This window comes from Metopolophium dirhodum, chromosome 4 (assembly GCF_019925205.1).
Source record: "Metopolophium dirhodum isolate CAU chromosome 4, ASM1992520v1, whole genome shotgun sequence".
NCBI lineage: Eukaryota > Metazoa > Arthropoda > Insecta > Hemiptera > Aphididae > Metopolophium > Metopolophium dirhodum.
In genome coordinates this window covers 21,821,408-21,840,286 of record NC_083563.1, presented here as the reverse complement: position 1 = coordinate 21,840,286, position 18,879 = coordinate 21,821,408, and the positions used below count along the sequence as shown (strand labels likewise).

The 18,879-nt window shown below is 30.4% G+C and overlaps 2 protein-coding genes across 2 annotated transcripts; both read right to left on the bottom strand.

Annotated features, from left to right (window-relative positions):
• Positions 1-428: 428 nt before the first annotated feature.
• On the bottom strand, positions 429-3,455 carry LOC132942810 (uncharacterized). Its single transcript, XM_061011461.1, has 2 exons — positions 3,177-3,455; positions 429-2,464 (listed from the first exon to the last, which is right to left on the bottom strand). Exon 2 carries the CDS (start codon positions 2,363-2,365, stop codon positions 1,706-1,708), a length of 660 nt encoding a protein of 219 aa, XP_060867444.1. The 5' UTR covers positions 2,366-2,464; positions 3,177-3,455; the 3' UTR covers positions 429-1,705.
• Positions 3,456-5,084: 1,629 nt separating this feature from the next.
• On the bottom strand, positions 5,085-18,481 carry LOC132943094 (myb-like protein Q). The gene is made up of 5 exons (XM_061011899.1): positions 18,322-18,481; positions 10,351-10,677; positions 9,272-9,415; positions 6,983-7,180; positions 5,085-6,870 (listed from the first exon to the last, which is right to left on the bottom strand). The coding sequence occupies exons 2-5, from the start codon at positions 10,672-10,674 to the stop codon at positions 6,328-6,330; spliced, it is 1,209 nt and encodes a 402-aa protein (XP_060867882.1). The 5' UTR covers positions 10,675-10,677; positions 18,322-18,481; the 3' UTR covers positions 5,085-6,327.
• Positions 18,482-18,879: the final 398 nt, after the last annotated feature.

Genomic DNA, 18,879 nt, shown 5'->3' with positions numbered 1-18,879 from the left:
TAATAATCATATGTAACGGGATTCACTAAACATGCCCACAGCTCCTAGCTCACCACTATTTTTCATTTAACAATACATGTATTCAAATTCTGATTTTTAGATTTTTTAAATAGAGTTATTTGTCCCATCTAATATGTACCACTAAATATCTCAGCCCGATTACCTTAGATTGAAATACAGATTGCTGATACATAGAGTACACATTTAGGAAAACTTTTAGTTTTTATTAACTCATTTTCTTTGAGCCAATTCTAATATTTTTAACTGATATTAATTACTTATGAGTGGTAAATCTAAAGGTTTAATTATATAGCCAAATACCTTACAAAAATCAGTAACTTCTAAGGATTGTAAATTTTCTTTTTGCTAATTCTTTGAATCTGCTTCTGGTAGTAATTTAAATTATCAATAATTTATAATACAACATATTTAGCAAAAATAGATTTATTGTATTAACAAATTTTATACAATGATACATATTTTATACAATTTTTATATTTAGATTTTGAATAAATAAAAACATAATTATATAATTCATAAACATAAATGTTTATAGAAATAATAGAAAACACCACAAAAGGATAGCGTGTGTGCATTTAGACATAGAATAGGACTACAGAGGATCAGTTATCAATGAGTTATTTTTTTGCTTCACAATTAGAAAAATATGTTTTGAACACATTTACTGAGTATAATTTTTTCTACATGCCAATGTTATAATAAAATTACATTTACAGTGTTGTTCTTATTTTATAATTTTATACATAATGAAAATTTTTTTTAAAATTATTGTTGAGCATGGTTACCGTGATGTTTAACATAGTCAACAGCTTATTTTACTACAAGTATTGTAAATCATAGTAACATGATTGAGTGAAAATCTAGTCTCCATTTTGATGAAAGAGTTTATCATGAATAAAAACTGTTTTAACTTACTATCATAAATTATTATTATTTCCAATGATATAAACGAAAATTAATAATTTTAAAAACCCTACAATGTTTGTATAAGACATGGGTGTACCTACCCTATAACACATTAGAATACCTTAGAGAAACTCTCAAAATTCTACCATTGACTATAAATACTAGTATTTATAATCAATGGTTCTACCTACAGTTATTAAGTCCCTAACTAGGCCACAGACTTCAGTTACTGAGTATAATTATTATTTATACATGATAAATTGTTTTTTAATAAAAACTTAATTATTGACCAATTTTAATGATTCAAGGAAGGTTTAGATAATATATTGAATCAGTTATTTTAGATTGGCTTACCTCGCTTATATATTATAATTATATATGATGCAATATAAAACTACATTTTAAAATTTTACAGTTAAAATCATATAATATACCTATCGAGGTTAAAATATATCTATTTAAAATATAAATATCTTTAAATTAACAATAATTTCAACGATAAATTGGTTGGTAATTTATATTTGGTATATATATATATGTAGGTAACTAACAAATCAAAATGTTAGTCTATAATTTATATAAGAATACTATATACATTTATAAGATATTGTAGAAAATAACTGAATGTAAATTATGTAATGACCTTCCAAAATTCCATATTATTCATCATTCATTTTCACTTTTTTCAATAACTTATAGTCGATTTGTCAAAATAATACATTTAACAGTATCAAAATCACAAATAATTTATTTTTAGAGCTCTTTATGGTTAAAAATGTTACTTATTGGGCATTTGTCTAACAATATCCATCCAAGATAACACTAATTCATCTGGAGAAGGGGTGTTAAATCTGAACCCACAGCTTCGCGTTTCGATTAATACATTACAGAGATAATTATTCATTAAGTTTAAACTTGATTTTGGGTATTTCCGTCCCAATGTTAAGCTCAAACCTGAATCGGGTTTTTCTAAAGGTGATTTCCGAACCTTTGCTAATGATTTAGTACGGAATATTTTGTATTTTTGAATATAGCCACCTTTATTTTTTAGAGTTGGCTTAGAGGTAGTTGTATCATCACATTTTATATTATTTATGAAACTTGCACTTTTTATGTCAGAAAGAGGTAGTTTTGGTTCAACATTATTCTCATTTTCAACAACTGAAAGTTTAGGTTCATCTGTAGATAATAATGATAAATGTTTGCTTATATAATCTGATATATTTTGGCATTCTCCAGTCACTTGATTGTTAAGATGTAGTTGTGACATTGAAGATGAAATGTTTTGGTCACAAGAAAATAACTCATTGTCATCAAACATTAAATCATTTAGACCAAATGATGATTGTAAATTAATCTTGTCTGTTTTTTTTGTAAAATTTTTATTTTCCGATACATCTGCTTGTTGAAGAAGAAGGTCTAATGATTGAAAAGACATTTTACTTTTTAGTTAACGATCTTCAATGTAATGTTATAGTATTTGATAAGATATTATGTTTGTAGCCTCCAATCAAATAAAAATCTAAATGAAAACAATCTGAAAAAATAGAAAATATTGTTTATAATGAACAATGAATTAACAAAAATATTTAAGTATGAGAACTAAGTAGTTAAATAAACTCAAATAAAATGAAAACCTCTGACACATATTAACATAATAATATGTTAATATGTTATATTGCTTAGCAATATTATAGCATTTATTATTATAAAATTTATAGTATATAGGTACCTAATATTTATTAATTACCACCTACAATAAAATATATCTAATACCTTTTATTTTTAATAAACATACATAGATTATAGGCATAACTAACAAATTTACCTATAGAATTTTTTATTTTGATAAAAATATGCATCAAAATATTAAATATAAATTAATAAAAAAGGAAATACAAATAAAAATATTTGGCCTGCCAGAATATATTTATTGATTCTTGAGTTTAGACAAAAAAATAATATCTGTCTGTAGATTATACATACTACTATATTATACTATATTCAGGTACATGGTAAGTATGTTGTACATATCATAACAGGCTTACATTCACAAACTTTCTTTCTTAAAAATAGTTTGCTATTTTTTTACTAGCAAAAATCCATAGACCTATAAAAGAATTGTTTTATAGGTCTATGCAAAAATCAAACTATCTGTCGATTTTAACCTGTTATGATGTCAGCTTATTAGAATAATTGTTATAGCGTTGTAAAGTATATAATCAAATTACATAAATAATATAACTCACAGTATTGGTAATTGTTTGACTTGAGTACTGTAATACTGTATAGTTTATATAAAATATATTTCCTTAGTATTTAACTTATAAAATAATTACTAATGACTACACAAATAATTTACTAAACATACACAATAAAATAAAATGTAAATTGTAACTGTTAATGTCAATAAAAAAGGAACTTAATTTTTGTTCTGCTTAAAGTTCACAATCACAAATCACAATTCGCAATAATAACAACAAAATATTATTAATCTAATTTTTCCAAAACAAAACAATCGAGGTCATTTGTCTAGTCTGTAGTATCAGCTGCTTTTTACACATATTTCGTAGTAAACCGAATTGATAAGAATAATAGTTGATAACAAATTGATAATAAATTATTACAGTCCAAGGTAACAACTTATTATTTTTTTTATAGTCAACGCATTTTAGGCGGAGCCCTAAAATACATTTTTTTTAGGAATCGAAATCCATACGAAATATTTTGATGTAGAGCACGATTAAAGATATACCTTTAATCCTTTAAAAGGTATATCTTTAATCATGATGTAGAGGTTATTTTTTTTTGTCGGTTCCGATATCCAATATATATTTTATCTATAGACTATAGCAGTAGGTATAATAAAATATATGTTAATAAGTTTAATAACATAATATAATTATAAAATTAGAGATCAATAAAAGTTTATCAATAGGTACTAACTTCCACAATTTAAGATAATATCAATATATCATTGATTATAAATAAATAATAATATAATATAATCATCTTAAATCGTGCTGACTACTATAAGAAATAAGAATATTATTATATGTACAACAGAATTGTCATACAACAAATTCCAAAAATCCAAATTCTATAATTTCCATGTAATCTATAATAAGCCCGGTACCTGCGTTCAATTATTATTGAATCACAAATCGCAATTCGCAATAACTAATGTAGAATTTCTAAAAATTATAATAATTTGTACGGTTATAAGTGTTTCAGAGTAAATTGTCTTATAATAAATTGTTACCTAACTAATATGCCTGCAGGGCTGTAGTAATAATATTAAATACCTAATGTGGGTATTGTTAAGAGGACGTGATACTCGCATATGTATACTCGCATGTCTTTCAAGTGCGTAACATAACAAATTTTACGCTCAGCAGAACACGTGTAGTTCCGTTAGATTAAAAATTAGAGTGAATTGACCTCTTATAAAATCTAAAGGTAAGATTCTTATTATTATTATTATTATCATCTAGGCAACCTCTTGGGCTTTTTATTATATTTTAATTTTAAAGTGAGTTATGAGTATTTTAAGAAAAACAAACAATTTACAATTTTAAAATACTCATAACTCGCTTTAAAATTAAAATATTATAATAAGCCTATGAAGTTTCATAGATAATAATCTTACCTTTAGATAGTAGGACCATTGATTATTAATAGTATTTAGTATTATAGTATTTATAATCAATGGTAGGACGCATCGCATCGTAATGTTAGTGTCTAAATCACAGTAGATAGTTACTTTTTTAAATCAAATAATTTTCATATCGTTTTGAAATTTAATTTATGATATTATATCATTGGCCGAGATTATGAGAATGTATAGGAATTGAAAATAATATAATATGTAGGTATGAATATTTTATTCTAATTCCTAAAGTTTGTTAAGTCAACTTTATATTTACTGCCTACTGGCCAGTGGCCATTTAGTGCCATACGAATAGGTATACGCTTAATAGAGCTTACTCAAAATGTAAGTATCCAAATTCCAAATAGTAAGTGCATAAATGGTGAAATACACTTTATAAGTTCTCTATACAGATATATCTTGATAGTATATAGTGTATACCTATTGTTCCTATATTATAGACAGAAGGGTTGTAAATGGAATTTAATATTTGTACAAAATTATAACATTTCTTCTTCTTTAAATCACAAACGTTTTATTAACGTTAACATAATATTTAATAAAATTATAAAACACAATAAAATTATCATATAATTTATAATTTATATGATTACATTTGTATTATAAAAGCAATATTGGCAGCATAAAGCAATTTAAAAGATTCTGTAAATTAAATTTTTTGTATACATATTTAGTTAAATTACATTAAGTATAAACTAAAATATGCAATAATTAAATGAATCAAATCGAACAAATACTTCTAGTTCATTAAAAATAACTTCAAGAACGTTTGAATCTGGACTACATACAAGTTTTCTATGACATATCAATTGTCCAGCTTTTATGATATGTATCGGTACTTTAAACATTAATTATTAAATAACACACAATTTAAAATGTATAAACTAAAGTTTTTAAATAGCAATATAGCTAGCATAATAAAAAATACAATGAAATAATTAAAAATAAACAGTTGATAAGTACATAATTATTTTTGCATAATGGCATTTGCAGAGCATGTAAAAAAGAGAAAACATATTTTTTTTTTAAATATCAATTTATGATATATAAATATATTATATTATTATAATAAACTTTTAGTCGAAAGTAGGTATTTAATTTTTTCAATATGTAATATTTTTATATATCATTTATTTACTGAAGTGCAGAAATTGTGACAATTTCCGAATTAATTTTACAAATTGTGGAGTGCACTTTTAAAAATTAGTTGATAAAATGGAGTCGTCAGTTTAAAAATAAAAACTCCTAGTAACAGTATGTATTCCATCGTGTTTTCCAATATAGGTACCTACGCATACAGTATACACGTCGTAGAGGTATTGAAGTTTGATCATTTAAGTACAGGTTATGTGCAGTATAGGTATTCGATCGATATAATATATTTATGATCATAATATGAATTTGAAATAAAAGATGTTGCGTGTTGTCGTATTATAGTTATTCGCAAACTGTAGTGATGCTAATAATGATGAATCCTATCCATTGCTCTCCTTCAATATCATAATACAAGTCCTATCATCAAATGATTTCGCGTTGATTTTAACCTAACAATATAATATATATGTACAATAGAGTGTGACTCGCTCTAGTGTTACTAAAAAAAAAATTATAAATATTATTTTTTTTAATCTATTATGTAAACGATATACATTATACATAATATGTATATGGACACGGACGCTTTTCATCGGTGATATACCTATCGAAACATCTATAACTGTCGGTCACGTCTACTTCCTCCTGAAATCAAAGTCGTTTTGCTGTTGCTGTTGCTGCTGGAGCTGTTGCTGTTGCTGTTGGAAGCTGGGTCGCTGCGGCTGCAACACTACTGGTCGCCTCTGCTGCAACGGTATGTTGATCTCCTCGGACGTGTGGAACACTTGGTTGGGGGATGGTTGTCGGGCGAACTGTTGCTGTGGCTGTTGCTGATGTTGGAGTTGTTGCTGTTGCTGCAATTGCACCGGGCGTGGGGTAGACAGAACGTGCTGTTGGGTGGGCTGGGGCTGTTGCTGTTGAATGCGCTGTCTGAGGACCGGCTGCTGTCTGAACTGTTGCGGTCTCTGCGATGGCGCCTCCTCCTCGCGGTCGTATTCCTCGTCCGCCTCGAAACTGCTACCCGGGTAGTAACGGTCTCCGTACCTGAGTGTCACGTTCGGTCGGGAGTTGGCTTCCTCCGTGTTCACCGGCCTGTACAAGAAGTCGTTGACGAAATGGTACTGCGTCGACTGTTTGCAAATGTTCTCACTGCTCGGTGGCATGCAGATCAGATGCACCTACGGACCAAAAACACAGGCTTAATTATATTTGTTTTAAGTAAAAGTTAATGGAAATAATAAATTATATAATTAAATTGAAATAAACTTTAGGTCTTGATATATAACTCACCTGGTGGAAAACGAAACCTTCCGGGCATATCCAAGAGTGTCTAGCACTGTCTTGACAGTAATGGAACACTTCGCAGTCCAGACCATCGTCAGCGTAATAACCGGTTTTTTTACCACCGCATGTGAATTTAGACTGGGGCAACAGTTGGGTAAGACGGTCGGGTTCTTCTTTTTCTTCTTCTAATTCCTGGGCTTCTTCCTGTAAAAATATATAAATTATGTTTTATGGTAATAGGCCAGATACTTGTATAATATATTATACTAGACACTATAGTATATACTATATAGTATCCATAATATAGTATAATAAAAAAAAATATTTTTCAAATCAATATATCCAATCAACATTCATAGCATCAATTAATATTATTATGCATTATCATATCTATTACAGATTAAAAGAGTTCCGAAAATAAAGTAATACATGTTTGAATATCCAACACACAGAAGAACCAATATTGCCTATATTGCGCGCCGTGTGATCGCTAAACAAAAATAATGAAATAAAATAATATTGTTCCCATATAATATTATTATTACTTCTTAGTTATGATCGTCGCTAGTAGAAAGAGTCGTGAAATTTCTTATTTACCGGGAAAACAATGTTGCCTGCGTAATTAATATAGTATATATGTATATATTATATTATTAATATCTCTCTAGAGCGATCGATTATTATTATATTTTTTTTTTTATTGTACATTATAGCTTCGGCAGCATAGGCCATTAGCTTTTGAGGTTTATAAAATTACATATATAGTTTTGAAGAGAAAAAAAAAAGTTAATACAATATTGGTGACTTATTTCTATTTAATTATCACATGCTCTTTTCTAATTATAGTGCCTTGAGGAATGATGTGGATCGATTATTATAGGTTAGGTTAGGTACCTATACACACAAATTTAACTATGTGACTCAGTTGTATGAATAATATAAAATACTTATAATAATACGAATTTTTTAAATAAACATATTATATTATATTATGTATATTATATTACAATGAGTTGCGATGGAATTCAACGTGTTGCGTAAGAACATGCTATTTAAAAATAGTTGTTATACCCCACATTATAATAGTATATGTATTCAGATATTATGTTAACTCTTCGCCGTTTCACATTATTCAACACAAACATATACAATATTATTTATTGCTGAACGAATCGCATTGTAATCAATAAAATAAAAACCCGTTGCTTAGTGATATATCGTATACACCATAATAGTACTATACAGTCGATAATATATATATATATATATTATCATTCGTGTTGTTGTTGTTATTGTTTAGGCTATTGATGACGTTATAATATACATTGTAACACGGATTTAGGCACGGTGTCCACTGGAAATGCGTCAGGCTCGGGTGACATAATAACAACGTCATAAACAGTATTATATCATTAAAAATATTTTCGGGAATGTCGATTTTCGTTGCAAATATAATGGACGCGTGGTAGTTATTCAAACACCGATTCACTTTACGCTAGAATGGTTTGTACGATACAATATAGGTACCTATATATTGAGGAAAAACGGTATTGAAATCAGTAGAGGTATATCACCGCGACCGCCGCCGTTCCATCAAAATCTTAGCGGAGGACGACCGTAATAATACTATATAGACTTTGTTTTAAAAACAACTGGCTGCACTGTTACATTACCTATGTTTTCCGCACAATCATTAAATCGTGGTTTTCCGGGCGGTTTGGCGCTTATGTGCATAATCTTTGCACGGTTTGCAGAAAACCCGCTCATTCATGTTTTTGAGTTTTGAACGCATTGCTATATATTATTTTTATAGGGAATTTAAATTTTCAAGTTGATTCGTTTGATTTCGAAGCGTGTAAATATTTATGTACATGCAATATAAAATCGATATGAGAAAAATAAAATGAAACATAAATATTGTAATAGTTCTAAACTTTATGAACTTAGTATTGAATATTGATACTAGCCGTAAATACTAAAAAGTTTAAGCATTTGGACATTTCGAACCGGATTATTATGATAGATCTTGGTCAATTCACAGATTAGACATCAGTTTAGAGAGCTCGCGCGATATACTCACATAAAAATATTATCAGTATAGGGACAATAACCGGCATGAAATGTTTTAAGGTGAACAATGTTTACATATAAATTGTATCCCGAATATCGTTACGTATTAAAAATAAGACGTTATTTAAATAATATTAAAATATTATATGTTAAACGTTAAATAATATAGTCTCCATCAGTCACCAGTCAGATGAACCGTATGGACATAAAACGTGTGCGACTTACCGACAACGGTTGGCTGGACAACGATTTGAACTGCGATGGCGAAGGAGGCTGTGGTCTTCTGATTGGAGTTTCGGTTGGCCTGTTGATGCGGATCGGCTGCAAGGTCTGCGGGGACGGCGACGGAGAAGCGCGGAATTGACTGAACTGCAAACGTCATGTTACAAAACACACGATGGTTAATAATATTATTGTATATTTACGATTCGGACCAATCGATAATCGTAAGTGTATACGATTTACGTCTTTTTTCGTACGCGGTGCACATTATAATATTATTAGATTGCATTAAAATTTAAAAGTAACTGCGTTGCGAAACCACGTTTGGTTTGGTACATTCAGAAACTTGTGGGTCGACTCGGGTCGACTTGCGTCCCATATAATATTGTGCAGTAAAATGCTAACGAGCGCAACCTTGTGACGCGTAGTTTTTCCACGTCATTCGAAAGAATTAAGCTAATTATTATATGTGTATTGCAGTTCAAATGATGTTATAATTAAGTTCATTGCGCTGTGCTCAAAAATGGATTTGTCGAATAATAACTACGACGACACGACAAGGCCGCTGTTTCATATAGGCTTCGTCTGCAGCGCAGTAACTACCTATATAATTAAACCACATGTAATGTACCTATATGTACCGTACGTGGTAATAGCTGATTTGATGCCACGCTGCGAAGTCTAGAAAGTCTCGAAAGGTATAAAACATATAGGCATATATATGCCTAGGTAATATTATGGGGTAACACATCGGCAGCGGTGGCACACATTTTATCCAAAATTTGTATATGACAAAATATATTACACTACCAAATTTAAGTATGGATTGTGGTGGTGGGAGATGTAAAAATTTGGTTTAGACTGTTTAGAGGAATCTGGTGGTGGTCTTTATCTATAGTTTGACGGTAACGTGCCCGCACCTGTGTAGGTACCTCCGAGTTCTGATTGCAGTATATAATCTATACATGTGTTATACATTATAATATATTATAAAATAGTAACTAGTAAGTATTAAGAACTAAACATACTTATAAGCAATCAGTATAATAATATTATAATATTGTGTATATATACTACGGTACCTGTGGCGTCGGTTGTGGTCTGAACGGCAGCGGTGTGGGAGCGAGCACGTTGCGCTGGTGCGGTTCGTCGTCGTTGCGTTGTTCCTCGTCCTCCTGTTCCTCGTCCACCTGCGGTGGTACCGTGCGGAACGCCTGCGGCGGCTGGTTGCCCGCGATTCCCACGAATTTGGGCAACGGGGCGCCGGGCGCGTTGAACGGTCGGCCCGCTTGGAAGAACAGCGGTAACTGTTGCTGTTGCTGGCGTTCACCGCCGGCTGCGGTCGCGCACATGGCCTGCAGCACCAGCGCGAAAGCTGCCACGCACAATACCGGAGCGGTCTTCATATTCTGAGGAAAAACAAAACGAGCATTTGTGTAACGTCGACGATTTAATGGTAATAGGTAACGCATAGGTAATTTATTTATTTATGACCTCCATGACCTCTTAATATTATGGTCCGCAGTATATGTCCCGTCTTTCGGACTCACGGATTTGACCAAACGTATTAGTGTATTACTATATACAGGAACTTAAATATCTATGTTTGTTTCACGATACAAATTACGATTAGAATGACAGCCAATGATTTTTCCTCGCCGGTAAGAACATTGTTATATAGCACGATTTTAGGCTTAGTGGTTGAACGTAGAATGCAAATCCGGGACCTATCTAAATCACACTTATGGACGAGACGAATACCCGTCAAATTAGGATTTCTGGTTTAGAAATCCGCAGTTTGCACGTGCGAATCACACCAACCAGGACGCGTTGGAGAATTGTAGATCAGTCTAGGAAATATGGGGAAAAAACACTAGATGATATAACTTATAAGGGAGTTGGAAGCACAGTATATTATGCGCAGATGTACCATAGTCACCGAGTTCTGAGAACCTTCACCTCACATGACTATATATATTTTACCATTACATTTAAACTTGTGTCTTATTTCAATAAACAACTATTTTAACTCAACTGATGGAAATTATCTTAATTAGTTATACATCTGTAATTACTAAGACCAATACCTTGATCGCTGGCAGAGCATGCTGCAACAGTCGTATCCTACAGCGGTGAGTTATACGACTTAAGGACATTATTATATGAGTGTAAGGTGATCATATGACGTCACTTTATCACTCCACTAGGATAAAGATCTTCCCCCTCATTGGTCTTATCTTATTATATTATAATGATTGTAAATCACTGACTATCTAAATCCGTAGTGTAAATTACATGAATTTAATTCATTTAATATTGTCACGCGATACTTTGTAGAATTAGCTACCTATATGAAGTTGGAATCAATCTATACGTGTTTAACACCTCCTTCTCCTCCTCCTCCTTCTGTGCACGCACCTGGTCTCAAAATATTATATAATACAGTCAAATATATCCGTACCACCCATATATTATATATTATTATAATATTACATAATAATATATAATATATTGTATAATACTTTAATGTAGGTACCTTCCTATATAATAGGACTGCAACAGTGACATAAGTTGCTTTATCCTGAAATTTTCTGTTTTATTGTACTAAAATGGTAAATCAAAACGCAACGTGAAGTATGCTAATACGACTTTAAGACCTGTAACCCGCGTGTTCTTATATAATATAATGATATGGCGTATCATAATTATAATTGGGTGGTCGTCAAAATTGTCAAAATTTTCACGATAGTTGTTTGTAAATCTATAATCATGTAATAAGCATTTAACTCTAGCTAGTGGCTAATACGTCTATAATAAAAATTCAAAATTATTGATAAAATTCGAGTTCATATTTTTGTTGTGTTTCCCTATTATTTGACTATTACAATATCACATTATCGCGTTTAGGTTAGAGAAAAATTATTTAATTTTTAAATATACTAAAAAAATTCTAAATTATTTTGTTAAATGTTTAAAGAAAAATCGATAATTAAAAAAAAGTTGAAACAATGCGTAAGCATGTGAATAGATCATCAACTAAAAATACAACCCCAGAAAAAATAAGGGTATTAAACCTGAAAAATTGAAATCATATTATTATGATATTATTATTTTAATTATTAGGATACCTACATTTATAGTTATTTATGAATTACACATAATAAAACATATAAAACATACCCCCTCTGGAAGAAATATCGTATCTCCATCACTGCACTGGCGTAGGTATACAGTACCGGCATATACGCCACGTTCGCGATTCGTATATAATAATAGCATGCACTACGACGCGCGAATATATAACCAGCGAATGAAAATTATACGGTCGAATCACGTTTTAAACGTACTATATAGGTAGGTAGCTTAAAGTAAAATTATTCAACAGATTATTTGCATGGCGCACATAAATCTCGCCAATCTCGGGGATACGCGGTCATAACCATGCCATTCTATATAATACGGGACGACGAAATACCAAACGTGACCTGCCCTTTTGAATTTTATGCACCGCGTGTCGTGCGCGCGTATTTCTTAGCGGCGTTTTCCGATAAGCTTATTTTAATGTCGTTTGGGTTACAGGATTATTTTGGAATTTGGATCCAACCATTATATCCCGTGTACAACGTAACGGAAAAAAAAAAACGAAAAATATATATAAAGAAGGAATTTTTGCTTACTCCGAACACCCTAAACGTATGGACACGTAGTTATCTATATTCTATATATATTATATACTATAGCGTTAATTGTATCAACATCCGAGTATATAGGCTATACACCTACATCACCTACACCTGTTTTGAATCTAAATTAATATACGTAGGTATCATTAATATAACAATCATTTTATTATAATTAAATTATGTTTTAAACCAGTTTATAATATTTAGAAATGTATTCTTATTTTATACATTAGTTCCTATAGAGCGTATTATAGGCCGTAGAATATCATTATACATTAAGATACCATTGTACTTACAAATATTATTATGGTATAAAATTAAAAAACTTATTATTGATGGTTAAGCAATATTACAATAATAAGCGCACACAATATATGTTAAGTATTCATTTATGATTTTTCAAATAACTATGTTATTTGAAATCTATTTTTTGTCGCGCTAACACGAAAATGCGTCGAAAATTGTGCAAAAATTTAAGCGATGAAAAATAATGTTTTTCGTCCAAGGGTCAGTAAAAAAATGATTATACTTTTTTCCACCGGGTGGGTGGAAAATAGTTACTGTCCAGATCAGATTAAATGTATATGAACGTATTGATCGGTCACACACGTGTTGTAATATGAAACAGTTTGGATGAATCCATGTAAGTAGGTACCTACCTACCTACCGATAAAGGCAAGAACAGTTCATTATTGATTACTGTAATACCGATAGACGCGATTTCGGAGGTGGTAATGGCGTGACAAAAAATAGTAGATATGCGTGGCTCGTGCAGTAAGGCAATTTCCGCCCTTGCCCCACAATATATATATTATTAGTATTTAATATCCAACATTAAATATTCAAAACAATTTCGTTTCAAAGTATATTTTAAAAACAGCTTAACTTCTTAGTAACGAAATAAAATATAATTTAATTTAAAGATAAATAAATAATTGAAATTGCACATGATTATATAGAAATTACATATATTATGTTTTCGACGTTCTCGCACACATCATAATAATCCTTCGAGAATCTTTTTTTAGTCACGTTTTCCTAGATTTTGTGTGTTGAGAAAATAATGCATAGTTTAACTATGGCAAACGATGTAGAATTATATTATGTAATTTGTATTTTGAAAGGCGATTTCGGGCCATAAAATTGCATTTTATAGTGCCTAGTTAAATATACATTCTTACAATATACGAGCATTACATATCATACAAAATAATATTATACATACTATACAAAACTCGTCTTATTCCATAACGGCTGGTAAACAGCACGCAGTGACAAACGAGATTTGACGACAAAATTATAACGACATAACGTTGCTGCACATAATATATTATATATACGTATTAAATCATATATTATAGATATATATCGTAGGTATACCAGCCTGCTATTTGACGTTATCGAAAAAATGGCAGACAATGCGTACATTGTATTACGATTGTTCCGTTCTTCGTTAGGTAGGTGTAAATATAAATACGCTTGCCAAAAATGGTTGCATAGAAAAAAAACAAACAGAACTATGACGAATGGAGTTTAACGATGATTTTTTTCTTTTAATTTCGCAGTCTCTAAAAATCGGTGCTAACGACGCGATCACTTCTGAGACTGCAAAATTCGACGAAAATACTTAATCAAACAACGGGTAACGTTTTCTCGAATTATATTATGTTACATTATGATACGAGTGATTTAGAGATTCCACGCGTGTATCCGATGGGAAAATAACATCGTTTTATCTATGTATATAAATACAATATCTCTTACGTTTCATCTGCATGACGTTATTTTTTGTTTTGTTTTCGTTAATCTTGATAACAATATATAACGTGCTTTCTCTGCCGCGGCAGTGATTCGCTACGGAAATAAAAATCGCTTGTGTGATCTACGCGTTTATGCGACTTATGGTCGAAAATAATATCAAAAACACGTACAACAGGCGTTGTACATACATCATTACTATAGGTATACGTTAAGTTCGCCTCATAGACGTAATCTGGCGAGGAGCAAGGGGGGGAACTGCTCTCTCAGCCCCTCAGATATTTAACCGAGTGGGCATTAGTGCGTCATTTTATATTATAGATTTTTAGTTTTACCACAGACTGCCCCCCCCCCCCAAGAATTTACACTAGATTACGCCTATGATTCGCCCTATAAAAACCCTTTGCCGTCTGGCGATCGTCTCATTGCACTTGCAGTTTAAGTATTAATGTAATGAGGTGTGATTCCGTTCTATGCGGGACGACGACAAATGCGAGCCGAGCTGCGGTTAACGAGTTTCAATTTCACTCGATGAGCAATTTTTTTCTCATTTTGTGGGTCATCGTTGGGGCATGAGAAAACTGTTATATAATAAAATTGACATCGGCTATGTAGGTACCTACTTACCTATATATAATATATATACGAGCGAACCCTATAGTCACGATCTATAGCCATGGCACATACTATACTAATACATTCATGATTCATGCATATAGGTACACATGCAGAAGCTCCGATGATGGTATTTACGATACATGATGATTGTATATTTCATCCGATGATGTGAAGTTTTGCAACCATCGTCGAAGACATGGACATAACTCAATTAGACACTCACGAGCGGTAATATGTACATCAATCAATCAACACAAATACAGGTTAACATATAATATATTATTATTTATAATATTGCAGTGGCATGTTTTGTACGGAGAAGTGAAATAAAAATTGTAAAATTAATTGACTCTGTAAGAGAGAATGTTGGGACGAAAATCAACCGTTTTGTTCACGTTAACGACATTTTATACGTGTAATGTTTAACGATGCGCGTTGTATTTTCGTTCGATTGAGGAAACCGATGGCTCGAAGTGTGATTTCTTAAATATATTCTAATATAGATGTGAGCTCCAACCAAGTAGGCACATTATTCTTGTAGGCGCGACGGAAAGGAAACAATTAAAAAAATCAATGGCATGTTGCAGTGAGAGTTTGAAAGAATGTGGTTTAAAAACAACAAATGATGCATACAATAATGTCTATTAATTGTTCTTACAATATTTATGTGGAAAATCATTGGTTAGATTAGTCTGCTCTGTTTTCTTTTAAATTGTCAACATCATATCAAGGTTGTGGTCATGTTTGTACTACGTCGTTAGAGAAAGTGTTGCATTATATCCATTAAAAAAATTAAGAAAAATTATTTAATTACATCACACGTAACATAATATAATATCATATTAGAACACGAATACTAGTTTTTAGTCTACAACATTGAATTTGAATATATTATGTTACATAATCGAATCAAAAAACTTGAAAACAAATAAAAAGCAACAAAACTCGCGTTTTTAAACTATAATTAGAAGGTTCAATTTCATAAATAGTTTTTAAATAGGTAAACCGTTATTTATAATCTGTTAGGATACTATAATTAATGTAGAAACCATGTTAAGAATTAGAATACATTTTTTTTTTACTCGAAGTTAATTGTGTTTAGTGTTCTTTAAAAACACATTTAGACTTATATAAAATATTATAAAAGTATTATAAAATGTTTAGTGTATTTGTACATTTTAATTAATTTAAAATAAAATCATATAACTAGTTGACTATAATTTCAAACATTAAGTATACAACACAATATAGATAGAAAAACAGAAAAATATTATTTTCAAAAATTAAAATTTTAAATATTTATATTATTATGATGCTTAAATAAATGACAATATTACTCATTAGTATCGTACATGCATACTATTACCTACCTACATTGGGTAGAATAATTAAAAATATCATACCTGCATGATTAAAAAAAAGGTTTCATAAAAAAAATGTACCTATCTTAACCAATAACATTTAATACCGATAGTAGATAAAATGCTTACCAAGTTAAGCAATAAGCTTCCATTGTAACTTGTTTTAAATTTTCGTAGTTTATTAAAAAATTAGAAACCACAAAAAAATGTTCATTCGATAACTCTCATTCTCGTAATTGTTGCAATTTTTAATCATTTTAAGTCTCGTTTAGTAACATAGTATAATGCATTAATTGCTTTCTACACATATAATCATTATCAAGTATTTTTTAGCTATTCTCTGTGAAAAGTTCCTAATCTTGAAAAATATTCATCTCAATATATAGCAGAAATTAAAATGTACTAGTGTAAATATAGTATAGGTACTATATTAGGTACCTAGTTTAAGTGTCCAGTGGATATATACTTAAAATACTTATACAATTATTACAAATTAATGTTCACTTATAAAAAATATGATTATTATCAATATGTTATTTTTAAAATATGAATGTCTTATTTCATTAGGATCTTTTGAACTATGTTTTTCTTTATACATTCAAATTCATGAAACATCACGAATATAGTAGGTATCTGTAGAACTTATAAAAAAGTAATTTCGTATAGGCATATAATAATATACTTTTCGCATAATTTGAAAATAGATAATATTATTATTATTAATTATTATATTTTGTAACTAAATACTACGTGAACGAAATTTGTCTCGAATAGGTGACTCTACCTAGGTGACTAAACAGTATATGTATATTCCGATCTCACAATGTTATTATGAATTATAATAGTACGTTAATGTAAAATTTATATGGTCAACTCAAAATTACTATACTTAAACAATTTTATTTAAAATTCTAATCCCGAGAAAAAAACATTTTTTTATTCAAATATAATCTGTAGAATAAATAATAAATATATATAATAGAAAAAAATGTATCAACATAATTAAAAATTAAAATATATGTAGTGAATCTAACAACCGACTTTTCCCCCACGTGACTCCAGATATTATAATGGATAAATTAGAGTTGAATATTCTATAAAAACTAAATTACCTACCTACTCAATATTGTAAATTATTGTTTAAATAAAATTGTTTCATAATGTTAATAATATGTAAAGAAAATTCAATATTTTACTTTTAAGATTTAGTTGTTTAAACCATAATTGGATTGCTTTACAAATCTAATATTCGAAATAATAACATGATGCATTTACCATACGTGAATTAAATTAAATGTTTTGTGTATTTATTTATTTAATGAAGTGTCTTAGATTTAAAATAAAAACGTTATGATGCTCCGTCCGATTTTCATGGTGGACATGATGCGTCCACTAAAATATCGTTGGTATTATACATTTATACCAACAGTTGAAGTCGAGCCACTTGAGCGTGATTCAAACGCAGACTAACCACAGTAATACAATAGCTAGGTAAAGGCACATCACATGCCATTTTATAACTAAGTGCAGGTAATATAATAAACGAGTAAACGACTGTAATGTACGAACACGTTAAGTGTAGGTAAATTGTACGGGACACGCTATAGGTACAAATAGGTAAATAGGTACTCACGTTGAGATTTCGGTCCGTGTTCTCGTGTTACGGACAGGAAGACGACGTACTGTTGACTGACTGACAAGAGCGGTCCGGTTGAGCACGTTGGCAGTCCGTTTCTGTCAAAATAGTACGTCTTGCGCTCGTGCGGTTCCTTACTATAACCGCCGTTTTACTTTCATCCGGACACCATTCTCTTTTTTTCAGCCTCCCACTATATAATATAATATAATATATTCGGCCGCGGCGATTATTTAATAACGATTATATAGGTAGAAGTACTTTTCATTATTAAAATAATATTATTTATCATTATCATATACCTACCTACCATTGCGCCGCGAGACTATAATATGTAGTGGGTATGTATTTACTATTTACACCGTGCACGGTGGTGGTGGTGGTGGTGACTGGTGGTACCAAACATTGGTCATTGGTGTTATTATAAAACTATAATATGTGCTACGTAAACTATATTACATTATAATATTAAAATAATAAAAATTAATTACTTGTTATTATTATAACGAATATTAATGAAAGGAACATTACTAAACAGCGGTATGGTATAGTTCG

What these genes read in the sequence shown, in the direction of transcription:
- LOC132942810 (XM_061011461.1), bottom strand. Translation starts at nt 2,365, where the DNA reads ATGTCTTTTCAATCATTAGACCTTCTTCTTCAACAAGCAGATGTATCG.
- LOC132943094 (XM_061011899.1), bottom strand. Translation starts at nt 10,674, where the DNA reads ATGAAGACCGCTCCGGTATTGTGCGTGGCAGCTTTCGCGCTGGTGCTG. An exon ending in TGTCCAGCCAACCGTTGTCG is followed by an intron (nt 7,181 to 9,271) that starts GTAAGTCGCACA and finishes ATATTTTTACAG; the next exon opens with GAAGAAGCCCAGGAATTAGA. An exon ending in AAGGTTTCGTTTTCCACCAG is followed by an intron (nt 6,871 to 6,982) that starts GTGAGTTATATA and finishes TTTGGTCCGTAG; the next exon opens with GTGCATCTGATCTGCATGCC.